Source organism: Gossypium raimondii, chromosome 6 (assembly GCF_025698545.1).
Source record: "Gossypium raimondii isolate GPD5lz chromosome 6, ASM2569854v1, whole genome shotgun sequence".
Lineage (NCBI taxonomy): Eukaryota > Viridiplantae > Streptophyta > Magnoliopsida > Malvales > Malvaceae > Gossypium > Gossypium raimondii.
This window is the reverse complement of record NC_068570.1, coordinates 661,734-688,640: the sequence shown is the minus strand read 5'-3', so window position 1 is coordinate 688,640 and position 26,907 is coordinate 661,734. Positions and strand designations below refer to the sequence as shown.

Sequence of the window (26,907 nt, the reverse complement as noted above, 5' to 3'; positions counted from 1 at the left end):
AACCGATTTGTCAATTTTTATTGGAAATGGATAAAATGATGTGGAATAATAGTTTCATACAATCCCTTCTCTATTCTGATTGAGTTTTACACGGTTAGTATCGGTATTGTTGTTAGTGTAGGAGGATGTGAGTTCGAGCGTTAAAGCATATTATCATCCTATTTAAAAGTTGGGAGGAGTTATGAATAATTCATTTTAGTGATGCTTGTATTTATAGAGTTAATTTGGTAATTTTAGGCATAACAAGAAAAGATAAGGATAAAAAAATGGATTAAGTCTCTAGAAATACATTTAATTCATAATTAATTTTATTCTTTATAATATAAAAATTAATATTCTATATTTAAAATAGAGAAAATAACTCAAAAAATTATGATGTTATATAAAAGTTATTGGTTATTTTTATTTACTCGAAACTTAGAAATTTTAACAAATAATATAAAAATTATGCAACAAAATTCATTTTATCAAAATAAATTTAAAAAAAACCCAAAATAATATAAAAGGATTAAAAATAAAATGAACTGAATTAACATTTACAATTCTAAAAATTCAAAAAAATCAAATCGAACTTAATTGAACTGAACTCAACTCGATGATGACATAATGTTTAAAATATATCGAGGCTTTACTAAATAAGATTAAAATTCATAAATATAAAACTCATTTTATCAAAATAACTTTTAATAACACAAAAACACAAATTTAGGATATTTAAGATAGTGTATAAGATGCAAGTAGTGAAAGGAAAAAGAGATAAGAAGCATCATCATATGGGTGGGTGATTGGCCAATTTTCAAATGCCAAAATGATGTTAAATAGTGAAAAGCTATTCATAATTTGGGTCTTTAAGTTACTAAGGTGAGGTCCCTTTCCTTCCTATTTCAAACATTCAAACCAAAGTATTAGCCTTTGAAATTTTTAACTTGTAAAGTGGGGACATTTGTTGAGGGGTCATCAACTATATAATCTTCTTGGAAATGATAACTATACTTTTAATAGGATTCATAGTCTTATTGTTGGCAATAATTTCACATCTTGGGAGATAAAATCAATCAATGTGGAAGTTGGGATCATTTTATCATTACAAAAAGATGAAACTATGATTTTATTGTTTATGTTTGAAATTTGTATAATTTGGTGAATTGATAATGATTAAAGTATTCAAGAGATTCTTGTATCATAGGATCAGATCAAATTAATTCCTTTGTTATTAAATGGATCAATTCAGTCACTATTAAAAATAATCAAATAAGTCTAAACTGTGAATGAGTTAACATTTACGGTATAAAAATGTCTTGAAAATTACTTTTTCAATTGTAGTTTAATTCTAAACAAAAGGCTTTGTTTTCAAACCTGTAAAAACTTTAAAAATATTAACTTTGTTAAACTATAAATGATGTAATTTAAATAGTAAATGTTAATTCTATTTTAATTTGACCTTTATTTAATTATTTTTAATAGTACGGGATTAAATTGTTCGATTTAATAGTAAAGAGACTAATGTGATCAAATCCCTATAATAGAGGGATATATCAGATACATTCACCATTGGTAATATGATTATGTTGATGTAGTTGATTGTTATTCAATCATGCAATAAATTCAATCAATATTATTTAAATAATAAATGTATATACCAATCAATATCGATTGGATGGACCGAGAATCAATTGGGGTATTGGTCCAATTAGAAGGGTTAAATTAATTGAACGGATTTTCTATATTTTAATGATTTACTTAATCAAACCAGATAAACTGGTTGAATCGATTGAACGGTGGTTTGATCGATTCGATCACCAATATGGTTCGAAAACCTTGATTCAATTGAATGTTTATGCTCGTTTTAAGAAAAATATCCACGTTGTTAATTTAAATGCAATAACTAATAATGTTATCAATTTGAACCTACTAATAACATTGTAAAATAAAGGGATCAAATTATGTTAAATTAAAATAAAGAATTTAAATTACAAATATCTATTATTGAAGTGGTATGGCACATTGCGTTTCAAATAGAGATGAGATTAAAACTCAAGACGACATTGTTAGAAGGGACAACAATGTACGCGTAAGAATTAATTTTCATAGGCCATTAAACAAAACTTTATATTAGTTTTAAAAATAAAAATTTCAACAATATAAAGGATTAACACCACAATTAATTAAAGGTAAAAAGATGTTATAAATCCTTGTACTCTTCTTAATTTTGGATTTTAATCCATGTACTTTTATTTGTAAGAATTTAGTCTCTCTACTTTTCAAAATTCAAAATTCAAGTCTAATTGTTAACATCATTAAAATTATATTGTTAAATTAGGTTCATTACAATGTTACATTTTTAGTTATATTTCTACCAAGTGAGTTTTTTTTAATTTCAAAATTTCACGCCAACAAATTTGACAAAAATAATTATAGTGTTACTAATTTGGACTTAAATTTTAAAATTTAAAAAAATATAAAAACTAAATTCTTAAAAATAAAAGTACACAAATTAAATTTAAAATTTATGAAAAGTATGAAAATGGATAACATATTTTAACATTAATTAAACTCTTGTAAAATGTAATTACAAGAGAGATATTGAATCACCAAAAATTCATGACAAAAGTTGTCCAAAAATAAAAATCACCAACAAGTAAGCTTGGAGATGGCAAAAACACATAATCATGGTGCTTGTGGGGCATGATTACAATTGTTAATGGGTCGAGTTACTTATTTAGGTCTAAAGGTCTGTTCAAATTTGAGAGGGTCTGTCAAAAATATTAAATTTGAAAAGGGTTAAAGTAAGAAAATTAAATTGCTTAAAATATAGGTTGGGCTCGGTTTTAACATTCAATGCCTAAGTCCTAACCGCTTTTAAGTTATAATGTTTTATATCATGCTATTTTTATATATTATGTATTTTATAACATGTAAAAAATAAATAAATATTAAGTATATAATACTATTCTAATGTAAACATTAAAATAATATTAAGATGACTATATAAAAATTCAATAAATAAAAAAGATATATAATGGTTAATTATTAAATAAAATAAAATAAAAATTTTAAAATAAAAATAATATAGGTGAGCCTAAAATGGGTTTAAGTTAGTCTTTAGGCGTAGTATGTTAGATTGGTTGGGCTTGGACAAGTATAAAGTATGTTAATATCATGTTTAAACAAAACTTAAACCCAAATTCTACCCTACCCATGAACACCTCTAGGCACAACGTAAAGGGACTCTTTCTTTTTAAACAATGTTTTCGAATAAGATCAATTATATTGGTCAGTCATGGATTATCGTTAGACCAGTTTGATTAAAAATTATTAAAATTTTCATATAAAAAAATGAGAAGCAACCAATTTTTAATTAATTCGTGATTCAACTTATCCAATATTATTTTTCAAACTCGCATCCTAACTAATTTTCAATTTAATATATTTGGAGTGATATATGCTAATTTTTAATATTATCATAAATTTTAAATATTCATTGTTGGTGAAATAAACAATTGGCATGTATAAAATTGTTTTTAACTTATATATTTATACATGTTAAAATAAATAAATTTTATAACAATGACTATAAAATGTGCTTTTAAGTAACCTTATATTCTACCAAACAAGATAATATATCATACCTAGTAATGCGTTAAGATAATAATAAATTTCGATAATCCTATTATCAAAAGTAATATTACATTTCATGAACCAAATGTCCCTAAATGTTATATTGAAAATGAAGTAAAAACTTCACAAGTAGGTCTAAGTTGCTATCTGTTAGAAACATTAACGATGGGTTTAACAAGCTTTTATAATAGTTAATGTGTTTCGTTGTGTTGATAATTTTGACTTGTATCTTTTAAAGATTATGATTAAATATTGTATTAGGCAACAAAAACATGATAATCACAAACTCAAACTTTTTTAAGGCCAATCATTCATTCATAATTTGAAGTATTATTAATTATAAGATCGTGAATAGAGGAGAGTAAGCAAACCCAAATATAAGAATATCCTCACCCTTTAAATCCACATGGATAAGATAGTCGTAATTTTATTACCGAATAAACTACATAAGAAAAAGCTAACGAATCAAATAAAACATCCGAGACACAAAAATAAAAACAGAGATTTGATTTGGCAAATTAAGTATCCCAATCTTTAAGATACTTGGAAACAAAAAGACAATTCATTTACACTTCAACTTGCAAGGCACAAAGTTCTCATAGTAAAATAAAAGAAAAATGCTCGCCAATATATCAAGTAATGACCCGATCAAAACTCCAACAAAGAAAGATCCAAAGTGTTGGATCGATAATGTCACCACATCACACAAAGAACCGCTCCCATCACTTCATTTTGAGGGTTATGAAACTGTCTCTTCGACCATAACTTGAGAGTGTAAACTTGAGGTGTCTTTAAACTCTAGAAGGAACCTTACTTATTAACCCCAAACAAGGGAAATAGAGTGAAATGACAATTTGCATTGTTTTCAAAATTTGGATTGGGCCAGTCGTGTACTAATTTGGAATAAGGGTTAGATTGGTTGATCCGCAAATTGATACAAATTAGTTGAATTGGGTTAAAAAATCAGTTTAACTCAAAGTTTTGAATCGGATGGTAGTCAAATTGGTCGAGCCATTGGTTTGTCGATCTAACAAATATATCTAGTTTGATTAAATAAATTATTAAAATTCATAAAAATAAAATATATTAAAAATCTAGTTCTATCGATCTTTTGTCGGTTCAACTGGTTTGTACCGGTTTTCGAGTCAAGCGATTTAATGCCATTCCCGGACTAGTACCTAATTAGTTCTCGGTCCAATTTTTAAGAAAAATATCCACGTTGTTAATTTAAATGCAATAACTAATAATGTTATCAATTTGAACCTACTAATAACATTGTAAAATAAAGGGATCAAATTATGTTAAATTAAAATAAAGAATTTAAATTACAAATATCTATTATTGAAGTGGTATGGCACATTGCAGTTTCAAATAGAGAGATGAGATTAAAACCCTGAAGACGACATTGTTAGAAGGGACAACAATGTACCGCGTAAGAATTAATTTTCATAGGCCATTAAACAAAACTTTATATTAGTTTTAAAAAATAAAAAATTTCAACAATATAAAGGATTAACACCACAATTAATTAAAGGTAAAAAGATGTTATAAATCCTTGTACTCTTCTTAATTTTGGATTTTAATCCATGTACTTTTATTTGTAAGAATTTAGTCTCTACTTTTCAAAATTCAAAATTCAAGTCTAATTGTTAACATCATTAAAATTATATTGTTAAATTAGGTTCATTACAATGTTACATTTTTAGTTATATTTCTACCAAGTGAGTTTTTTTTAATTTCAAAATTTCACGCCAACAAATTTGACAAAAATAATTATAGTGTTACTAATTTGGACTTAAATTTTAAAATTTAAAAAATATAAAAACTAAATTCTTAAAAATAAAAGTACACAAATTAAATTTAAAATTTATGAAAAGTATGAAAATGGATAACATATTTTAACATTAATTAAACTCTTGTAAAATGTAATTACAAGAGAGATATTGAATCACCAAAATTCATGACAAAAGTTGTCCAAAAATAAAAATCACCAACAAGTAAGCTTGGAGATGGCAAAAACACATAATCATGGTGCTTGTGGGGCATGATTACAATTGTTAATGGGTCGAGTTACTTATTTAGGTCTAAAGGTCTGTTCAAATTTGAGAGGGTCTGTGCAAAAATATTAAATTTGAAAAAGGGTTAAAGTAAGAAAATTAAATTCGTTTAAAATATAGGTTGGGCTCGGTTTTAACATTCAATGCCTAAGTCCTAACCGTTTTTAAGTTATAATGTTTTATATCATGCTATTTTTATATATTATGTATTTTATAACATGTAAAAAAATAAATAAATATTAAGTATATAATACTATTCTAATGTAAACATTAAAATAATATTAAGATGACTATATAAAAAATTCAATAAATAAAAAAAGATATATAATGGTTAATTATTAAATAAAATAAAATAAAAAATTTTAAAAATAAAAATAATATAGGTGAGCCTAAAATGGGTTTAAGTTAGTCTTTAGGCAGCCGTATGTTAGATTGGGTTGGGCTTGGACAAGTATAAAGTATGTTAATATCATGTTTAAACAAAACTTAAACCCAGCCCTACCCTACCCATGAACACCTCTAGGCACAACGTAAAGGGACTCTTTCTTTTTTAAACAATGTTTTCAGAATAAGATCAATTATATTGGTCAGGTCATGGATTCGTCGGTTAGACCAGTTTGATTAAAAAATTATTAAAATTTTCATATAAAAAAAATGAGAAGCAACCAATTTTTTAATTAATTCGTGATTCAACTTATCCAATATTATTTTTCAAACTCGCATCCTAACTAATTTTCAATTTAATATATTTGGAGTGATATATGCTAATTTTTAATATTATCATAAATTTTTAAATATTCATTGTTGGTGAAATAAACAATTGGCATGTATAAAATTGTTTTTAACTTATATATTTATACATGTTAAAAATAAATAAATTTTATAACAATGACTATAAAATGTGCTTTTAAGTAACCTTATATTCTACCAAACAAGATAATATATCATACCTAGTAATGCGTTAAGATAATAATAAATTTCGATAATCCTATTATCAAAAGTAATATTACATTTCATGAACCAAATGTCCCTAAATGTTATATTGAAAATGAAGTAAAAACTTCACAAGTAGGTCTAAGTTGCTATCTGTTAGAAACATTAACGATGGGTTTAACAAGCTTTTATAATAGTTAATGTGTTTCGTTGTGTTGATAATTTTGACTTGTATCTTTTAAAGATTATGATTAAATATTGTATTAGGCAACAAAAACATGATAATCACAAACTCGAAACTTTTTTTAAGGCCAATCATTCATTCATAATTTGAAGTATTATTAATTATAAGATCGTGAATAGAGGGAGAGTAAGCAAACCCAAATATAAGAATATCCTCACCCTTTAAATCCACATGGATAAGATAGTCTGTAATTTTATTACCCGAATAAACTACATAAGAAAAAGCTAACGAATCAAATAAAACATCCGAGACACAAAAATAAAAACAGAGATTTGATTTGGCAAATTAAGTATCCCAATCTTTAAGATACTTGGAAACAAAAAGACAATTCATTTACACTTCAACTTGCAAGGCACAAAGTTCTCATAGTAAAATAAAAGAAAAATGCTCGCCAATATATCAAGTAATGACCCGATCAAAACTCCAACAAAGAAAGATCCAAAGTGTTGGATCGATAATGTCACCACATCACACAAAGAACCGCTCCCATCACTTCATTTTGAGGGTTATGAAACTGTCTCTTCGACCATAACTTGAGAGTGTAAACTTGAGGTGTCTTTAAACTCTAGAAGGAACCTTACTTATTAACCCCCAAACAAGGGGAAATAGAGTGAAATGACAATTTGCATTGTTTTCAAAATTTGGATTGGGCCAGTCGGTGTACTAATTTGGAATAAGGGGTTAGATTGGTTGATCCGCAAATTGATACAAATTAGTTGAATTGGGTTAAAAAAATCAGTTTAACTCAAAGTTTTCAGAATCGGACTGGTAGTCAAATTGGTCAGGCCATTGGTTTGTCGATCTAACAAATATATCTAGTTTGATTAAATAAATTATTAAAAATTCATAAAAATAAAATATATTAAAAATCTAGTTCTATCGATCTTTTGTCGGTTCAACTGGTTTGTACCGGTTTTCGAGTCAAGCGATTTAATGCCATTCCCTGGACTAGTACCCTAATTAGTTCTCGGTCCAATTGATTCGATCAACTGATCCAATTTAAATAGCCTTAGTTGAATTGACGATTGAACCATTTAAATCAATTTTCTTATCTTTATTTATAAATTTTAATAATTTATTCAATCAAAAAGAAAACCAATAAATCAAAAATTGATAGCTTAATTAATTCGATTACCGATTTGGACCTTAACAACTTAGCCTTCAACCACTCTCAAAACAAAATCCGAAAATAAAAGATAAAAGAATGATTAAAAACCATATATAAAGATACAATTAAATAAAAAATTATTTGAAACATTATCGATGAAATTAAAAAACTGGAGAGAATATTAAATGCAAATATTTGAAGAAAAAAGAAAAAATAGGAGCAATAACGTGACCTCAAACTACCCTTTCATTGACCACGGCGTCGGCGTGGAATGGTTGGTTGGTGACAGGTTGGAGCCTGGGAAGACGACATTCTAGTTCTCGTAAAACGACAACTTATTAAAAAGAAAAGCTGCTCACTTGATCATCGAGAAATGTGATCCCCCAATTACCCCCTTTCTCCACCGGCTTTTCCCGGTCACTTCCTTTTCATCTTTCCCTCCATTCGCCCCTTTTTTTTCCTTTTTATTTTTTATTTAATAATTTCTTAAATTTAATTTACAGTTGAAATATCCGATAACTCTCTCTATTCTTCAAAAATTTAGAATTTAGTTCTTATATTTTTATTTTCAAAGATTTAATCTTTTTTACTTTTTAGATTTCTAAATTTAGATCCAATCAAATTTTCAGAAGCGAACTGGTCCGGCTATCGATTTATCGGTCCAATTGATCTAATTGATTCAATTAAATAAATCATAAAAGTAAAAATGTTAAAATTTTGGTTCAACTGCTTGGTTTTACTTGTTTGTACCGATTCTTAAGTCAATCGATTCAATATCCTTATTTGGATCAATACTCGATGGGTCTAATTGGTTCAATTAAATAAATTATTAAAACAAGTTTATTGCCCGTTTTAACAAGTTTGTATCAATTCTCAAGTTAACTAATTTAATGTCCTTCAGATTAATACCTCGGTCAATTCTGTGTCCAACCAATCTAATCAACTGGTGCAGTTCAGTTCAAACAACATTGGGTCCAACTATTAACACTATTATCATTTTTAAATTAATGGTAATTATGATACTATTTTTTAATTACATTATTATTATCAAGTAACTCTTTTATTTTAAAATGTTGCAGAAAAAAATTAGAGTTAATTGTACCAATTATCCCCAAAGCTATGACCCTCATTCTAAATTAGTCCCTAAACTTCAAATCATTTTATTTACATCCCTAAATTATCGAGGTTATATCAATTAGGTACTTTTGTTACTAAAATCATTAATTTAAATGATAAATGACACGCCAAATATTATGTAACATAGTTTAAAATGAAATTTTAAAAATGAATATTATAAAATAGATATTTTAAAAATATTAGTTTTAAGGTTTCCAAAATTTGTATTGTTCGCTTTTTTTTTCCAGATTTACTTTAATTTTAGTTTTTGTACTTTTAAAAGTTATGCGACAAAGTTTTATTTCTTCAAATTTTTTATTTTAAATTTAGCTATGTTATATTTGACGTCTAATTTAATGGTTAAATTAACAATTTTAATAACGAAAGGACCTAATTGACATAACATTGATAGTTTGGAGATGTAATTAAAACTAAAGCTGGCAAATAGGCTCGAGCCCGAAAGCTTACCTATGCTGATTTGAGCCCATAACAATTTAAGTTTGAGAAAGCTCAAGCTTGTAATAGATTCAAACTCGAGAAAAATCCAAGCCTGAGCCTGACAAAGCCCAAGTCCATAAGAATCAGAGAAAATCGAAACTGTGTTCTTATCTTATAAAAGTAAAATGAATTATTACATTAAAAAATTAAAAAAAATTATAACTTACAAAAATTCAAAATTATTTGAACCCATCAAAGTCTGCTGGCTCGGATCTAAGCTCGAATTTGAAAAAATTGAGCCCAAAAAATTCTGAGTTTGAAAGAGCTTGAGCTTGAGAACATCGTAGTTTGAAAAATTTCGAGCCCAAAAAATCAGAGTCCAAGCTAATTTGGACCTAAAAAAAATCTGAATATGAAGAAAGCCCAATCCGAGCCAGCCCGTTTGCCTCTGTAATTAGAACGTTTTGGAGTTTAGGACCAATTTAAAATGAAAGTAATAGTTTGGGGTTTCCTGGTGCTATTAACGAAAAAATTTAACGGTTGGACCTGATTTTAAAAATCTGAAAAGTAAAAAGATTAAATTCTTGGAAATAAAAGTATAAGGACTAAATTCTTAATTTTCAAAAAATACAGGGAGTTATGACAAATTTTAACCTTCACCGTACACTGACAAATATACCCCACATTTACTAATGTATTATTTTTTCTGTTCAATTTCTCGTTTCAAATAATTTTTATTTTTCATTTTCTCGTATCCTCACAGAGTCTTCTTCTTCTCTTCGTGTCTTGTACACTGCAGTGAAACAGAGGGAAAAAAATCCTCTGAAAAACAAACCCTAAAGATCTCTTTTTTATTTTTATTTTTGTTATTTCAATGGAGTACCAAAGAGCTTCGGCTGCTACATCTTTCAGTAAGAAACTTAGTAACGGCCATAGTTTCAATGGTAAAAGCTTGTACGACGGCGTTTTCGGTGGTCAAACCAAAGTTGGATCGGCCGTTGAAGATTACGCCGAGATATTCGGCGGTGGTTCCGGTTCTTCGATTCCGTTCCTCGATGTCCCTGAACTGAACCAGAGGAAGTTCTCCGTCGAGGTTTCTAGCTCGAAGCTTGATTATTCCAACATTTTTGGTGGTTTTGGGGATGTGGATTTTGCTGTTTCTCATGAAGAATTCGTCGCTAAACCAACTAGAGATAAAAAGTAAGTTCATTTTATTTATTTTTCTTTTTGATCTTCTATTTAGTTACTAAAATATGTAAATATGGTGTTAGGGAGTGTTTGGATGTTGAAATATGTTTGTGTTTTCATGTATAGGTAAAACCTTGATCTTTAAGAGCTTGTTTGGTTTGAGAATAGTTGTGTTGAACCTTTGATCTTTGCATTTAATGTTGAATGCTAAATTCATTAGAAAGTGGTAGCGCTAAATTTAACACGTTAAATATTGTGATTTTTTTTCTCTTTATATATATGAGGAAAGATCTAGCATAAATTAGATTAATTTTGTAGGAGACCAGCTAAGACGAAATCGCATTCGGAAGGGTCGTTTTCGTATCCTTCAAGTAATCGAGTTGTGTCAAACGATGAGGCTTCCCATGGATCAAGTAATGGTGTGAAGCAGTTCAAAATGTCGTATAATAAAAGTAGCCTCGGAAGCAAAAATGGGACGAATGGAACAATACATGTAGCTGTTCCTGGTTTCACTTGTGTTGTTGATGAAAACATAGCTCCGCCGAGGGAGGACCCGGTTTCTTCTGCTGTAAATGAGCCTTATGGCACTGAAAAGTTAGGTGGGGGGAAAGGGGATGATGGTGTACATTGTGAGAAACCAGCGTCTGATGTTCAAGCTTGTGGTGTTGGTAAAGAGACCTTGAAAGGTGTGGATCAGTTCCATAGCGAGCCTAAAAGTAATGGGTCTGATTGTAACGATGTTCTATTTGGGACCTATGATTTTGGCCATGGAACACCTCCTTCAAAAGTGAAGCGAGCTTCAAGCATGTCATATAACAATGGTGTTAACAATCGTGATTCTTTGAAGTTTGGGGTTCCGAGGAGTCAATCTTTGGATTGTGATATGGGTGTTTCTTCTCCCCCTTACTTTGATGATGAATTGGATGTGAATTCAGTTGCTGCTACTTCTGCAGCAGCAGTGAAGAAAGCAATAGAGGAGGCTCAAGCTAGGTTAAAAGTTGCAAAAGAAATAATGGAAAGAAGAAAAGGTTATATGGGACGGGTCAAACCCCGATCTAATGGTAGTTCGACTAGTGAGGAGAGAAAGAAGAGTAAAGATACTGTCAAACAAAATAATTTCAGGGAAGATAAAGCTCAGGAGACTAGTGAAAAGATAGTAGCTTCTCAGCAAACTTCTGATGGAGTAAAAATGCAAAATGTGATCAAAGTTCACCAAGTGGCTGCTGAATTAGAAGACGAGAAGAGAGGTTTCGTTGCAAGAGAAGCTGCTGGAGAAACATGTGCAAAGGATTTCATATCTCTGCAGGCTGATTGTAGACAAGATGAAGTGGAGAAAAGGGAAGCCGCAAAAGACGGAGAAAGGGAAAAGGATGTAACCCAGGATCTGAATGAACATGAGGGAGAAGAGAAGACAACCTTCGACAAACCAGAAGAATATAACGAGGAACCAGAAGTTGTTGAGGAAGCTACTGAGCTGAAGAAGAAAATAGATGAATTGAGAGAGTTTTTTGATAACGAGGAATGTCTGCATGAATCAGTGCCTGATGTAGAGTTTCATGATACGAAAGAAGATGAAACTGAACTAAGATTTGGTGAACAGTGGGAGGAAACTGAAGAGAACGTGTGCAATGAACTAGAACCATGTGAAAGGAAATCAGAAGATCCAGAGCAACCAATAGAAGATGAGAAAAAGGTTGAAATGGAAGAAGTAAAGGATACTGACGATTTGGAGAGATTAACAGTTGCTAAGGAAGGGTTGGATATGGAGGAGAAACATCAGCATAAGATTGAACAGGAAGAAAATGTTTCCGAGAAGGAAAAGAATGAGATGCTGTTAGAAGATGTTTCTGTACAGGAAAAATTTGAGGAGATATCTGAAGAAGCTTTTGAGATATCAGAACTGAAGGAGGAAGTTAGTGCGGCTTGTAGACCAGAAGAAAACAATGAAGAGGAAGATGCTTGTGATAGAGAAGACAATGAGCAAATGTCTGACAAAATGAAGGAACCGGTAATAATTGATCCTAGAGATGATGCTTTTGATCATGAGGAAGAAATGAGGAAACTTGAAGAAAATGGTGATTCGTTGGGCAATGAGGAATTTATGGAGGCTGAAGAGAATGTAGAATTGCTTGAAGATGCTTATCAGATGGAAGCAGCGGATGAGGGACAGATGATGGCTTCTGAGAGTGTGGGAACTGAAGAGGTGCAAAACCAGACCAATCAAGAAGCAGATGAGATGACTGAAGCAAGGGAAGATGCTCTAGACTGCTATTGGGAAGACCTTAAAGTAGCTGATAATGCATCCAATAGCAATGAAATTAACTATCTAGGTGAAACTCTGGAGCCCTCTATTAGTGAAGACAGCTGTGAAACGACTCCAGAGTTCCTTTGTAATGAAGAAAATGAAGGGATTGTGGAAGGATGCAAAGCTTATAGTGAGTGTAAAGAAACTGAAATAAATTCAGAAGCAGACGAAATGGCTACTAACTTGGAAGAAAACCTGGAATTTGATAAGTCTGACTTGGCTGAAAGCAACTTGAAACCTGATGAGATTAAGTGGCAAGCAGAAAATACAGCAGATGCATCTAATTTCGAAAGAAGCAGTATAGATGTTGATCCAGCTGACGTAACATTTGAGAAAGATCACTATGAGCAGCATTCCGAGAAGTCTGAAAAAACCTTCACCATGGAGAAGCATGTTGAAGAACTGGCTTGTAAATCAGAAGATGTAAGGGAGGCTGTCGTTTGTTTGAAACAGGAAGAGAACAAGTATAGCTTTGAACACACTGATGAGGTAAGATTCGTTGATTCCCAGTTACATTGCGAGTTTGGCGATAAAAATGAAGCCACACAAATAGGTCATGAGATTGAAGCAGGCCAAAGTACAGAATACGAAGAGGAAAATTCTCCTAAAACCCTGATGAAGGAAGAGAGGGAAACCGAAAATGCTTCCGAGGAAGAAGTTAAGCTAGTTAGGGAAGAACAAAAAAGAGTAGATGAAGCAAAAGAGAGAGAAAGGAAAAAGGAAAAGGTAAAAGAAAAAGAAAAGGAGAGAATAGCTGTTGAAAGAGCTATTCGTGAAGCTCGTGAAAGGGCCTTTGCTGAAGCCCGGGAGAGGGCTGCTGCTGGAAGAACGAATATAGAAGCACAGCGTAAGGTAAAGGCTGAAACAACCCAAGGAGAGTCAGTCAAGCATTCTGCTGATACCAATGATAAGACATTTATGGAAGCGAAACTTAAAGCTGAGCGTGCTGCAGTAGAGAGAGCAACTGCAGAGGCCCGGCAGCGTGCCTTGGAGAAAGCTTTGTCCGAAAAGGCTTCCCTTGGAGCCAGGAACCAGGCTGAAAAGTTCTCTGATTCAAAGCACAGCTACCAATCTTATGTGAGTGTCTTCTTTTGTCATCCATTTTTCCTCTTTGCTGAAATGGCACAAAAGGGCAAAGAAATGATTACTGGAATATTTTGCAGGATTCCCGATACAAAGGCTCATGTCCTCCTGCAACTTCCAGATATCCTAATTCTTCAAACCAGAGTGGTATGTGGTAAACTGGTATTTAAAGATATCCTGCATGGACTTGGCAAAACAGAAACGGCACTTTTTTTTCTGTGATGATTAAATTACTTGTTTGGGCAAAAGAAAGGAAAACCCTTAAATTCTGAATCATCTTTATTTGCTTCATGAAGCTTCAAAATATTCTGAGGAGTCAGATGGAGCTGTTGGTGAATCAGCTCAAAGATGTAAAGCTAGGTTGGAAAGGCATCAAAGGACAGCAGAACGAGCGGTATGCCTTCTACTATCTTTGTCGCTTATCCGGTACGGATTTTGCGACTAGTATTGAGAATCTCACTTTCTTTTGTTTCCAGGCCAAAGCACTTGCAGAGAAGAACGAGCGTGATCTTCTTGCTCAGAAAGAACAAGCTGAAAGAAATGTAACTTATACATTCAAATGAAACAATAAATCTTTTCACAATGAGGCCGGTTTCTGTTCTTGTCTAACAATTTTGGATCGTAATTTATATTGCAGAGGTTAGCAGAAACTCTGGATGCTGAAGTCAAAAGGTGGTTAAGTGGGAAGCAAGGAAATTTACGTGCACTCTTATCGACATTACAATATGTATGTAACAGCTTTTCTATTTTTGTTCATAAATACATCATACAATGGTAGGATTAAATCTTTTGACATTTACACTGTGGCCTGTGGCCATGGGGTTGGAGATATTTGGCTATATACTACTTAGGACGCCCTAGTTTAACTGAATTTTTGCATTGCTGGCAGATCCTTGGCCCTGATAGCGGTTGGCAGCCAATATCGCTTACGGATATTCTAGGCACTGCAGCTGTAAAGAAAGCATATAGAAAAGCTACACTGTGTGTTCATCCTGATAAGTTGCAGCAACGAGGTGCTAACATACAACAAAAGTACATTTGCGAGAAAGTTTTTGATCTTCTCAAGGTTTGTTGCTTTCCTTCTTTAACCAAAGCTTTCATTGATTTATTCTTATTTATTTCTTATATTGAGCTAGGGAAACAAGACAACAAAAGGTTAAATTATAGGATTTGTCCTTGTCCTTATAATTTGACATAATTTGATTCTACTACTATGCCTTAGTCCATATCACTAACATGGTTAAAGGAACTGTTAGTTGGTGTAATTTAGAAAAACCTCAGAAACCTAAAATTCCCTATATCTTTTCAATAGTGAAATTTTGATTATAAATATTTTTGACTAATTTTTCATTTAAAAGAAAATTTCCAGCCCAACATAATGATTTGGACTTTTTATGAAAAAGTTCTATATCGGTTTCACTGAATTTTTAATGGTGTTAGTGATTTGTACTAAAGTATAACATTAAGCATGGTAGGGATAAAACTAGGTGAAAGTACCTTCCAAGTCCCTCTATTATAGGGACTAGATCAAATTAGTCCCTCTACCATTAAATGTATCAATTTAATTACTATACTATAAAAATAATCAAATAGGGTTTCAAAATATTATTTTTTCATTTGCAATTCAACTCTAGAACCATAAAAAGCATTCAAAATATTTACTCTGTTAACAATAAATGCCATTTTTAAACTATAAAATTTGGATTTATTTGGTTTTTAAATAGTAGAAGGACTAAATTAACCTATTATTAAACAGGACTAATTTGATTTGGTCCTTGTAATAAAGGGATCTGCCAAATACATTTATCTATAAAACTATGTAAGGTTAAAGTAGATAGACTAAATCCGACCAAAATCATAGTTTAACCTACAATAAAAGAAAACAGAAATTGAGTTGTTACATTCCTAGTTCATCTGAAGTTTCTAATTTTATGTGTATGTATGCTATTATATATGTGAAATGTACAGGAGGCTTGGAACCGATTTAGTGCAGAAGAAAGGTAGAGATTGGGTTTCCATGGAGGGTGCTGCCATATATATTAGTTAATGTTTTAGTGCCCTATTGAAATGGAAAAGAAAAAAAAGGCTTCAATGTACATCATTTGAAAATTGGATTATATTATATATCATTTTCACATGAACTCTAATATATTTTTGAATTTAAAAGCTTCAATGCCTTTTACACAATAAAAGTCGAAAAAGTTTTGAATTTTGAGTTAATTGAATTGGGTTATTTGAGTTACTCGAATAATTTGAGTTCGAGTTGAGTTGAATTTTACAATTCAAATAATTTGAATAATTTGAATAATAAATTTGTGTAAATATTCCTTTTGTTCTTGTCAATTTTAAAATGAGCAAATTGATCTCTCACAATAAAAATACAAAAAATTGAAATAATTTTCAAAAATTCAAAATGATTTTTAAAATTCAAAATATTTATAAAAAATTATTTTTTAAATTATAAAAGTTTTAATTTTTAAAAAATATATAAAGAAAATTAAAATTTTAATTTTTTTAAAATAATAATTTTGGAACTTAAATAAGTTAATTAATTATTATGTTTATCATACTAAAGTATTTTTTATTTTGTTTTGAAAATATTTTCAAATATATATTGTTTCAAATTTATATACTCGATATGAAATTAGTTATATGATGACAATATTTTAATTTGACATATTTAATTTTTAATTTAACTCAAATAATTTTACTTGATTTGACTCGAGTTTTATTTCATTCAAATTTTTTTTTTAAATCGAGCGGAGATGATAAAATTAGAGGTGCTCATAGGCTGGGTTGGGCTCAACTAAAAATTCAGGACCATTTACTAGGCCCGGGCTCGGCCTGAAAAATGAGCTTAAAATTTTGCCCAAGCCCGACCCGGATAAAAGTGATAAAACCTGGGTTTGACCCGATTTGCCAGAATTAATTTTTATATTATTTTTATATAATTTTTAAATATATATAATACATCAAAAATACTAAAAACATCAAAATAAATATTTCCCAACAAATTTACAAATTTAAAATAAAATTTAAAAAATATATAAACTTAAATAACACTAAGATAAATGCAACTTAACAAGCAAATGTTCTAAAATAATAACAAAATTAACAAATGTCTTTAAAATAATAATAAAATTAACAATAAAATAAGTTTTATATAATATCCAAACAATAACAACAAACTAGTAGCAACATAATAGTAAAATGTAGCAAAATATGGAGAAAACAACAAGAAAGTAACATTCAAAAACAAAAACAAAAAAAGAGCAGATTCAGGCCGGGTCGGGGCTAGGCCACAAATGCCTTACCCGAGGCCTGGCCCATTTTTTAAATGTGTCTTATTTTTTTTCCCAAACCCATTTTTCGGGCTTATATTTTTGCCAAACCCTCCCACATTTTGGGCGGGCCTTCAGGCCGGGCCAGGTGGCCCGACCCATGATTAGGTCTAGATAAAATAGGTCTTGTCAACTTGATTAACTCAAAAATTTTTCTTTCAATTTGACTCGAAAGCTTTTGTATTAGAAGATGAATTGCATTTTGCTCCTAAAAAATGGGAAATTAACCTTTGTATAGATCTTTTAAAATATCTTTTTCCATTTTTACTGTTAAATTTGATTTTGTACATTATAACATTTTTTTGAAAATTTTTTCACGAGCGAGAAGCGTTGGATTCTCTTTCGGATAGGTCCTGAAAGGAGAAGGAAAGCTGGAATGCCACCAGACGTCTATTATTGAATTCACCCGATTTGATAACACCCATTTTTGGAATGTCTAGTGCCAAAGTCACGGAATTGGTAAGTCGCCAATCCCTAAAACGGGCTATGTAATGTACTTTATCTGCTTGGTTACCGGGGGGCATTTTACCAGAGGTTTATATTGTATCAATCTACCCTTGTGTGCGTGATTCCTGTTGAAGCATATACTCGGGGTGGGTGTAGGGCGAGTGATTTCAAAGCGGACTGCCCATTCATTAGATAGAGAAGATCACCAAGATCTCGTGATCCGCTACCGAACTTATTCCAATTCAATAAGCATTCTCAATATTATGCCTTGAAGAGGACTCGAACCTCCACGCTCTTTAGCACGAGATTTTGAGTCTCATGTGTTTACCATTTCACCATCAAGGCATCTTGAAAGTGAATCATATTCCACGAGCAATTACAACCCAAAAAGTAATAAGTACTTGGGCATGGACTTGGAAACCTGCTATTTGCCAATAGAAATGTTGGCCTACTTCCACATTAGAGATATCGTATAACCCGTTTAGTGCGTTGATAAAACATGATATACCATTCATATTGTTCTCTGACAGAAATATAACTTTACTTAAAAAAAAAAAAGGAATTAGTTTGATTTAATCTTCACTTGCCTACTCAAATTCTATATTTTTGACACTGACGAACTAATCACACAATAAGTCCTCATTTAAAAAAAAAAATTTAATTAGACCTTTCAAAATTCAATGGTAAGTTTTGTTGTGTTGTCGGTGCATAAAAATATATTTACCAATTATATATAAAATTATAATCATGCAACCTAATTCTTAGAAACAAACCCTAGAAAATCCAAAGAACATATAAATTTTTTTCTTTGATAACGACTAAAAGGGTGAGATCCAAACGAAAATCTTTATTTTAATTCAAAAAAAAGACGCCAAAGCCCTTAACATGACAATGGTGATACATCCATGATATAGATAGATATTGTTCTAACATTTAACACTGGTTGGTGTCTCAATAGAAGCAATGGTATCACGATTTATTGCATTCTCAATCTTTGTTGGAGGTGCAATTAACCCTTTTTCATGACATGTCTCCACAGCTCCGACAAACATGTCTTCCAAGCTGTACTTAAATTGAAACCCTAAATCCAACAGCTTCTTGGAATTGAAGACCACATTTCCCAAGTTTTCATCTGCATCTTTGAACCTGATCATGTAACAAAAACATTCATATAAGCAATTAGACAAGCTACCTATTAGGGTTATAATTGGGTGGGTTGTTTAAATCGGGTTTTAAATTTTTTGGATAGTTTTAAGTTACGGTCGATTTGAGATTTGATTTATTTTGATTTGACATTCGAGTTCGAGTTATTTTGAGTCTGGACCATTCTAGTTTAAGTTATTATTAGGAGTGAAATGAAGAGAGCTAGAGTGGGACCTCTCAAAAATTTAGAAAATTATCAGTAAGTTCTTCAAAATTTTTGAAAATTTTACTTAAGACTCGAAAAATTTCTAAAAATTTTAATCAAGCTTTACAAAATTTTGAAAATAAAAAATTAATTAGTCCCTTAATTTTTTTTGAAAAGTCTCATTAAAACTCAAAAGTTTTTAAAATTTTAATAAGACCCACAAAGTTTTGAAAATTTCACTGACTCCCAAAATTTCTAAAAGTTCCAATTAAGCTCTACAAAAGTTTCAAAAATTTTGATTAAATTCTCTAAAATTTTAAAAATTCTCATTAATTTTCTCAATTTAAAAAAAAATTTAGCCAGACCCTTAGTTTTTTTGAAAAATGTCATTAAACCCCCCATTTTTTAAAATGTAATAAACCTTAAAGTTTTTGAAACTTTTAATTAAGCCCTCAAAACTTAATGCCACATTCCACCACTGTCATTATGATTTGATAATATCTGGTTTGGGTTGTGGAGTTTTTATTATTGAATCAAGTTGCTTCGGATTTGAACTTTGATTAATCGTATCAAGTTTTTGAGTTTGGATTAGAACTTGGCTATTCCAAAAAAGCAACGAAAATTAAGAACTTGATTTAAAAAAATGGGCTTACTCAGTAGGAATATTGTAGTCTGGGTATTTTTCTCTTAGCATTTTGGCAAGCTCAACAATGGTGGCCTCATGGGAGGAGCAAATGTATCTGCCTTCAGCTTTAGGGTTTTCAAACAAGAATATGTGAGACATGCAGAGATCATCCAAGTGCACAAACTGCCCTTGCCTAATGATACCATAATGAGCTTCATTCCCTGCATTATTACATAAAATCATGCAAAAATCAATATATATATATTATATCGCCGGAACTTTTTTCTTAGGGTCGAGGTCGAGTTATATATTTTTATGAGAGTTAAAATGTAATTTCATCATAGTATTTAGAAGGACTAGATTAAAATTTAATCATTTTTGAGGAGGCCAAACTATAAGTTTACCATTTATTTACTTAAAATTTTATAAATTTTCAAGAGCTAAAAGCATAAATTTTTATTTTAAGAGTACCAAGGTCCTTGCCTCCCCCTTCCTTTGTCCTTGTATATATCCTTAAAGAATAGGGATTGACTGTCCGTAGGAGTAGGGAGCTAGAGGTATTCATGGACTAAGTGGTCCACTTAGACCAACTAAATTTTGTAAGTTCTCATTAAACCTTCGAAGTTTTTAAGTTTTAATTAGACCAACTAAGTTTTTTTAAAAAAAATTATTAAATCCCTAAAAAACCTTTTTAAAAATTATTAATTAAACCCCTCAAAACTTAATGTTTAAGATCTACTTACCAGTAAGGGGTGAAAGGCCAGTAATTAGACTAGGTGGCATTGAAGGCATAAGAAATGGACCAATGACAAGAGTTGGAATTATAGTGATGAGATCCAAGTTATTCTCCTTTGCAAACTTCCAGGCAGCTTGCTCAGCCAATGTCTTGGAGACAAAATACATCTACAAACCATAAAAGAAAATGAATTTCAGTTTAAAAAAAACCAATTTTAATTAAACAAAATTCGTATCTGTAGGGGCGAAGTCAGAAATGTAATATAGAAAGAGTCGAGATAGTAAAATAAAAATTGTTGAGATTAATAAATTCATTAATCGGAATTTCATCTATAAATACGATTCGGGTTTTAAAATATGACCTTTAATTAATTATAATTTTAGAATGATTAAATACAATTTTACCTTATAGTATTTAAAGAAAATTAAAAGAATAAGGGTCCCAAACACATAAATAATCCTTTTTTATTATGGATGCTTAACTTGAAAATTTGAAGTACCAAACAAAAAACAGTTTTTTTGTTTATTAATAAATGCTGAGACCTGCAAAATAGTTAGAAATTTATTTGGGGGTTACTGCCTGCCAACCACCTTTTCTTTCCCAAAAAATGATCGAACTGACAAGATTAGTGAACCCATCGTTTTATCAATCCGATCGGTTTGATTAAAAAATATAACAAATAAAAATTCGGTTCAACTGTTGGTTCAATCGATTTTTAATCAGTTCGATTGATCCATATCAGTTCACGATTCAACCGGTCGAATCCGGTTCTAACATTTTAAACATTTTATTATCGATGTACCGAATAATAATTATTTAAAAAAGAAAAAGAGAGAAACTAACCCATCCAGTCATTTTCTTGGCATAGACAAATTCCAAATCACTCCAATTACTTTCATCATAAACAGTTCCTTGGTGTTCTTCAACATTGACAGTTCCAGCTGATGATGTGAAAATCAATTTTTTTACTGTCTTTGCTTTGATGCATGCTTTCATTATATCCAATACTCCATTTATTGTTGGCTTTATCACTTCATTCTGCCAAAAAAAGAGAAAAAATCAACTCAGCAGTAAAAAAGTAAAAAAAAAAATTCTAGCAAAATAGGGTTGCTATTTGCAGACACACCCCTTTTTACAATATAATGTTTTGATCACCAAAGGGCCAAAAAAGTTACCCATTTTTAGACTTATCATAATGGTTTCCATCCATTAGTTACTATCATATATAACATATGGTAATATATAAAAATTAGTAATAGAGATTTGCTTATAATGATGTAATATTTTAACGATTCAGTTGTTGAATTTATTGATATAATTGTGCTTGTCAAGCATGCAAATTTTGAAACTAATCTAATATATCTATCATATAGATCTAAAATACTATATATTTTTACATAAAATAAATAATTAAAATTTTTAAATAATATCAAATTTGACATGTATGATTCATACGAATGAAATATTAAACATGACGATTGAATTGTTAAAATATTAATTGTACAAATAGATTGTTATATATTATATATTGTATAAAGTATTTTAAATGAAAATATATATTATTTAAAAATGCTTTATATAATATATATTATATACAACAGACATGCAAATACATCAGTGTAAAAGGAAAACCAACCTCAGGGTCCTTGGACTCAAAATCCATTGGAGTGGCAACATGGAAGACACCACAACAGCCATTAATGGCTGCATCAAAGCTTCCTTCTTCAGATAAATCAGCTTTCCACAATGTCAAATGGGTGTTGGCTTTTGGTAGATCAAGCAAGTGCTTTACCTTCTTTTGATTATCTATTTATATGGGAAAAAATTAGTTTCACTGTATTTACAGTTAGTTTAACATTACTTAAAAAAAAACACATATATATTATAAAAGTAAATATCTTTAAAAGCCAAAAGCATTATTTTTTTAAGGTTTAAAGTTTAGCTTGTAGAAACCATTATTATTATTTTATCGAAGTTAAGAGTATCAACTGGAGATCGAACTCCTGACCATATTGAAACCATGATTTTAATAACAAAAACGGATCATTATTTTTACTATGGAAATGGCTTGCTGTGACCTCAAAAACTACGCCAACATATCTAGAGAAACGTGTATCGAAAATAAAAAGGGAAACGAACCGGGATCACGGACGGTGGCGCGGACAGTGTAACCGTGTTCGAGTAGCCTCATGACCAGCCATGAACCAATGAACCCAGAGGCACCAGTAACACAAACAACTTGAGATTCAGATCCCATCGTTGTCTAGAAGATTTGATAAAAATTGGAGAGTTTTTTCAGTTTTGGAGCTCAAAAACAAAGTACTGTTTTATCTTGTGTGATAAAAGTGTGTCGGAAACATGTATATAAAGAGATTTGGGGGGTGAGTGGGTATCTGCCTGTAATAAAAAGGGGACCTTCAAAGTCAATGATTCAGTTCTAGTTTTTGGTGATGTTTTTTTCTTTCTTATCTAACAACCAACTCCCAACAATTTGGTTAAACGCACGTGGTCAACTTACCGATATTCACGTGCTTGGTTGGTAGGTCACGCCGTAACGGGGGTAGCTTTGTGTTGTCTTTGATAGGGATGTGTATTCGATTAAATTAAGTTGAATTAAATAAAAAAAATTTCGAATCGAGTCGAGTTAAATTAATAAATATTATTATTTATACTCAATGTTCTGTTTATATAGACTGATTACGAAGTACAAGCTTTTAGATTAATTTTGAGTAAAGGAAAAAGGGAGAGTGTGGCAGTTCGGGAAGGAAAGTAAGAATAATGGGTAAACATTTATCAAAACAACGTAGTTTTACCTTTTAACTTGATAGTTTTGAATTTTAACTTTAAAAAATATAAACATTTATCAAAACAACGTAGTTTTGCCTTCTTTTTTTATTTGGATTTTCGGATAACTCGAATTAGAGGTGAGCGTTTGATTGAATCGAGTGAAACTGTTTGAGTTAAATTAGAAAAAAATAATAATGTTAAATTAAAATCTTTTACAATATAACTATTTCCATGTTAGAACACAAATTTAAAAAATATATATTAGAAACTTTTTAAAGAAAAATAAAAAAATATTTTAGTATGATAAACTTGAATCATTAATCACATATTTAGATTCCAAAATTATTATTTTATTAAATTTTATATATTTTTAGATTTTTAAAATTTATAATTTTTTAAAAATATAAAATTTAGAAGTTCTATAAATATTTAGAATTTTAAAATTATTTTCAAAATGTGAAAATTACTTTGATTTTTTTGTTAAGAGAGATCAATTTGCTCATTTTCAAAATTGACAAGGACCAAAACAGTATTTATACTAATCTGTTATTCAAATTATTCGAGTTATTCGAAATGTAAAAATTTAACTCGACTCGAACTCAAAATCCAAAATTTCTTATTCGAGTTGACTCGAATAATTCAAATAACTCAATTTGATTAACTTGAAATTTGAATTTTTTTTGATTTTTTTGAATTGAATTGAATTTTGCTCACACCAACTCTTTGATATACACTTTCTTGAGGTACTAAGTTGATAGACTTATTGATGATGACTTACCTTCGTAGGTTGTTTGGGAATAGAGGGCGGTGGCCCTCCAAAATTGGTAAAATTGCTTTATAACCCCTTCAAAATTTAAAATTACAAATTAATATAATGTTAAATTTGCTAAAGTTTAACGTAAGCGGAATGGCAACTGAGGAAGCTACGGGCTATGGAGGAATAACCATGTGAAGCCATTAATATAACGTAAGAGACGGGGAATGAACTGTAAGAGCTTTATTCTCGGGACCATGTGATGCCATTGATGCAGATTCAGCTGAATTAGGAGCAATGATTACAGCGTTGGATGTAATAATTGAGATAGGGTGAAGGGGATTTGATTTGATTATTGTTGAAATAGGGTCACTGGTGACGTATAACTGGTTATTGCACAAAGACAAGAGACCTTGGTTGCAACAAACTACATTCGCAGATATGGAAAGGAGACTAGCCTATGTGGGTGAGGTAACATTTTCAAAAGCAGAGCAGCATGGCAATGACATGGCAGAAACATTAGCGACAACAGGTATTAATCGCAGGGTTATGTTCAAGGCGTGGTGGTGAATGTTAGATTGGTGATTGGAATGCCTGGTTTTCATGTTATAATAGCTTGTTTGACAATTATATTGTTTAACTAGAACAACTGTTCTATTACTTTTAAACAGAATAGATTGAATGAAGAAAAAAAAAATTGCAAGTTGTCACTCAAAAGATATGATTAATCTCTAACCTCTATTAAAACAATTTTTTGGCTTTGCTCTTGATGGGTATATTTTAGTGTTTGGGTTGTCATGTATGAGGATTGGATATACGCCGATAGATATCCTATATTCATGTCAAGTAGGTGGTACCAATAATTCGGGTTTGTAAGTGTTTCAGTTCTTAAAATAATTCTCCTTAATTAAAGGTGTTGACTCGTGAGCTATAGGTATAATAAATATAAACTCAAGTTATTAGAAAAGTAGACACCGTAAAACAGAAATAGACAATAATATTTAATACTTGTTAAGTAAATATACCATTGATTATACCTTAATTAGGCTTGCATTTGATGCATGTCACATAGATAACTAATTAAACTTAGTAATATATCAATAATGCATTAAACATAAAACATATATATCTATATTTACCTATAGTCTGACTAATTTAATGAGGGCAAGTTAACCATCTAAAGGAAATCGCATGTTGAACCTTACATTCTATTTTTCGATTCAATAAATGGAAAACTAATTAGATTCTTCTTTTTTCTAAGATTTCAGTGCTATCACTATCTTTCTTTGAATGTTTGGTAATAAATATAGGCAGGCAGCCACTCTTTGTAGACCATAGTATTTGGTCTACTAAATAACTATAATTTGAAGGGTGGAAACTATAGTAAACCCCTAAATCAAATACTATTTAAATATTTCACTATTTCTTCAACAAATATTCAAAACCCATTAAACTTGATAGTAAGAAAGTTGGTTGGTAGGTTTTTTACGGTTATATATATGATTTATTTATAGAAAGTTGAGGTGGTGGATGTTCAAGATCTAACTCGAGAGTACTATTAATTGAAAAAGGTAACGATTTGTTTTTGTTGAATTTGTCGAGTTCGTCGTTATTACAAGAAATATAACAACACTGTTGTAGGAACTTTTGAATATCAAGGTTAATGAACCTTCAATGAAAATAAAAATCTTAACGTTTGAGATGTTTCCGAAGCTCGCTGGAAAAAAGCTGTCGAATTAGATGTTACAACATAAAATTCATCATGTACAAGTTTAGTCACTTGATCGCCAAACATTCCTAACACAAGATTTGCCATAAAATTCATCTCCCCATAGCATTCAGTTCCATTCACCATTCAATCTAGCTAGAAATTCTAAATTCGACAAAGATTTGCCAAACAAATCTTTTTCACCACCAACACCAATTCAACAATATTACTCCTCCGACTAAGTTGTTTAGAGGGGATGGGACCGAATTTTACATCATCAACATAAGGGTTGTAGTTCGTGAAACAATATGGATCTTTTTCACGAAATCTAGATGAAGTATGTCTGATATTAGATATATCTTCAATATAATCTATGTGAGTTGTAACTTCATGTTTCACTCGTGCATTGATATTCAAAACTATTGAAAAATATAGAAAGGATGAGGAGTACCTGCGAGAGTTCTCACTCCCTGGCTAACTGCGACAGTTGAGATTGTTTCCATATTTGGGTTATTGACAATTTATTGAATAGGATATTTGGACTGAACTAATATTGTGGAAAGTATCTAGCCCACCAATGAATATTATATCACTTGAGGAAACTTGTTGGAGATTGGATTGGATCATACTTATCAAATCCCTTGGATCGAGGATATTAGATTGAATTGGAACATTGATATATTAGTTGCCGACAATCCTTGTTTACCTTATTTGTTATTATTACATTGTATTCAACCAGTTTACCTGCTGTTTAATAGAGATTATAATAGATCTTCATTAGATCTCAAAAAATTCTATATAATTGAAACACTTGTAAAGGTTATTGTACTGAGATATATAGCAATTAATCTGTTCAAGTGAAGAAGTTTATTTTTACGAGTGCGTTGCGATAGTAAAACCTATTATAGTTTTACTTACTAAGTTTATTGGGATGAATTTAGTGCTGAGAGTATCAATTTTAAAAATAATTTTATTGATAACAATATTCTATTTTTAAGTTCGGAATGGATATACCTAATTATCCCACTAAGGATGTTCGTTACGAGCCCCAGATGGTAATGGCTCTCGACA

At 30.6% G+C, this 26,907-nt stretch overlaps 2 protein-coding genes and 1 non-coding gene across 3 annotated transcripts; 1 reads left to right on the top strand and 2 right to left on the bottom strand.

The window, feature by feature from the left end:
• The first annotated feature begins 10,254 nt into the window (after window positions 1-10,254).
• LOC105772698 (auxilin-like protein 1) lies at window positions 10,255-16,256 on the top strand. Its single transcript, XM_012594113.2, has 8 exons — window positions 10,255-10,714; window positions 11,021-14,084; window positions 14,171-14,237; window positions 14,387-14,484; window positions 14,567-14,632; window positions 14,728-14,817; window positions 14,980-15,156; window positions 16,059-16,256. The coding sequence occupies exons 1-8, from the start codon at window positions 10,389-10,391 to the stop codon at window positions 16,092-16,094; spliced, it is 3,924 nt and encodes a 1,307-aa protein (XP_012449567.1). The 5' UTR covers window positions 10,255-10,388; the 3' UTR covers window positions 16,095-16,256.
• Window positions 16,257-18,142: 1,886 nt separating this feature from the next.
• TRNAL-CAA (transfer RNA leucine (anticodon CAA)) lies at window positions 18,143-18,223 on the bottom strand. Its single transcript has one exon. It is a non-coding gene; the product is annotated as a tRNA-Leu (tRNA).
• Window positions 18,224-18,705: 482 nt separating this feature from the next.
• On the bottom strand, window positions 18,706-22,944 carry LOC105772697 (bifunctional dihydroflavonol 4-reductase/flavanone 4-reductase). Its single transcript, XM_012594112.1, has 6 exons — window positions 22,727-22,944; window positions 22,224-22,393; window positions 21,431-21,625; window positions 20,595-20,754; window positions 19,880-20,072; window positions 18,706-19,024 (listed from the first exon to the last, which is right to left on the bottom strand). Exons 1-6 carry the CDS (start codon window positions 22,842-22,844, stop codon window positions 18,805-18,807), a joined length of 1,056 nt encoding a protein of 351 aa, XP_012449566.1. The 5' UTR covers window positions 22,845-22,944; the 3' UTR covers window positions 18,706-18,804.
• Window positions 22,945-26,907: the final 3,963 nt, after the last annotated feature.

Excerpts from the sequence above, each read along its gene's own strand:
- LOC105772698 (XM_012594113.2), top strand. The coding sequence starts at position 10,389 with ATGGAGTACCAAAGAGCTTCGGCTGCTACATCTTTCAGTAAGAAACTT. Across the intron at positions 14,485-14,566 it reads AAAGGACAGCAGAACGAGCG|GCCAAAGCACTTGCAGAGAA; the intron begins GTATGCCTTCTA and ends TTTTGTTTCCAG. Across the intron at positions 14,818-14,979 it reads TCTTATCGACATTACAATAT|ATCCTTGGCCCTGATAGCGG; the intron begins GTATGTAACAGC and ends CATTGCTGGCAG.
- LOC105772697 (XM_012594112.1), bottom strand. The coding sequence starts at position 22,844 with ATGGGATCTGAATCTCAAGTTGTTTGTGTTACTGGTGCCTCTGGGTTC. Across the intron at positions 22,394-22,726 it reads CGCCACCGTCCGTGATCCCG|ATAATCAAAAGAAGGTAAAG; the intron begins GTTCGTTTCCCT and ends CCATATAAATAG. Across the intron at positions 19,025-19,879 it reads GACTACAATATTCCTACTGA|GTTCAAAGATGCAGATGAAA; the intron begins GTAAGCCCATTT and ends TTACATGATCAG.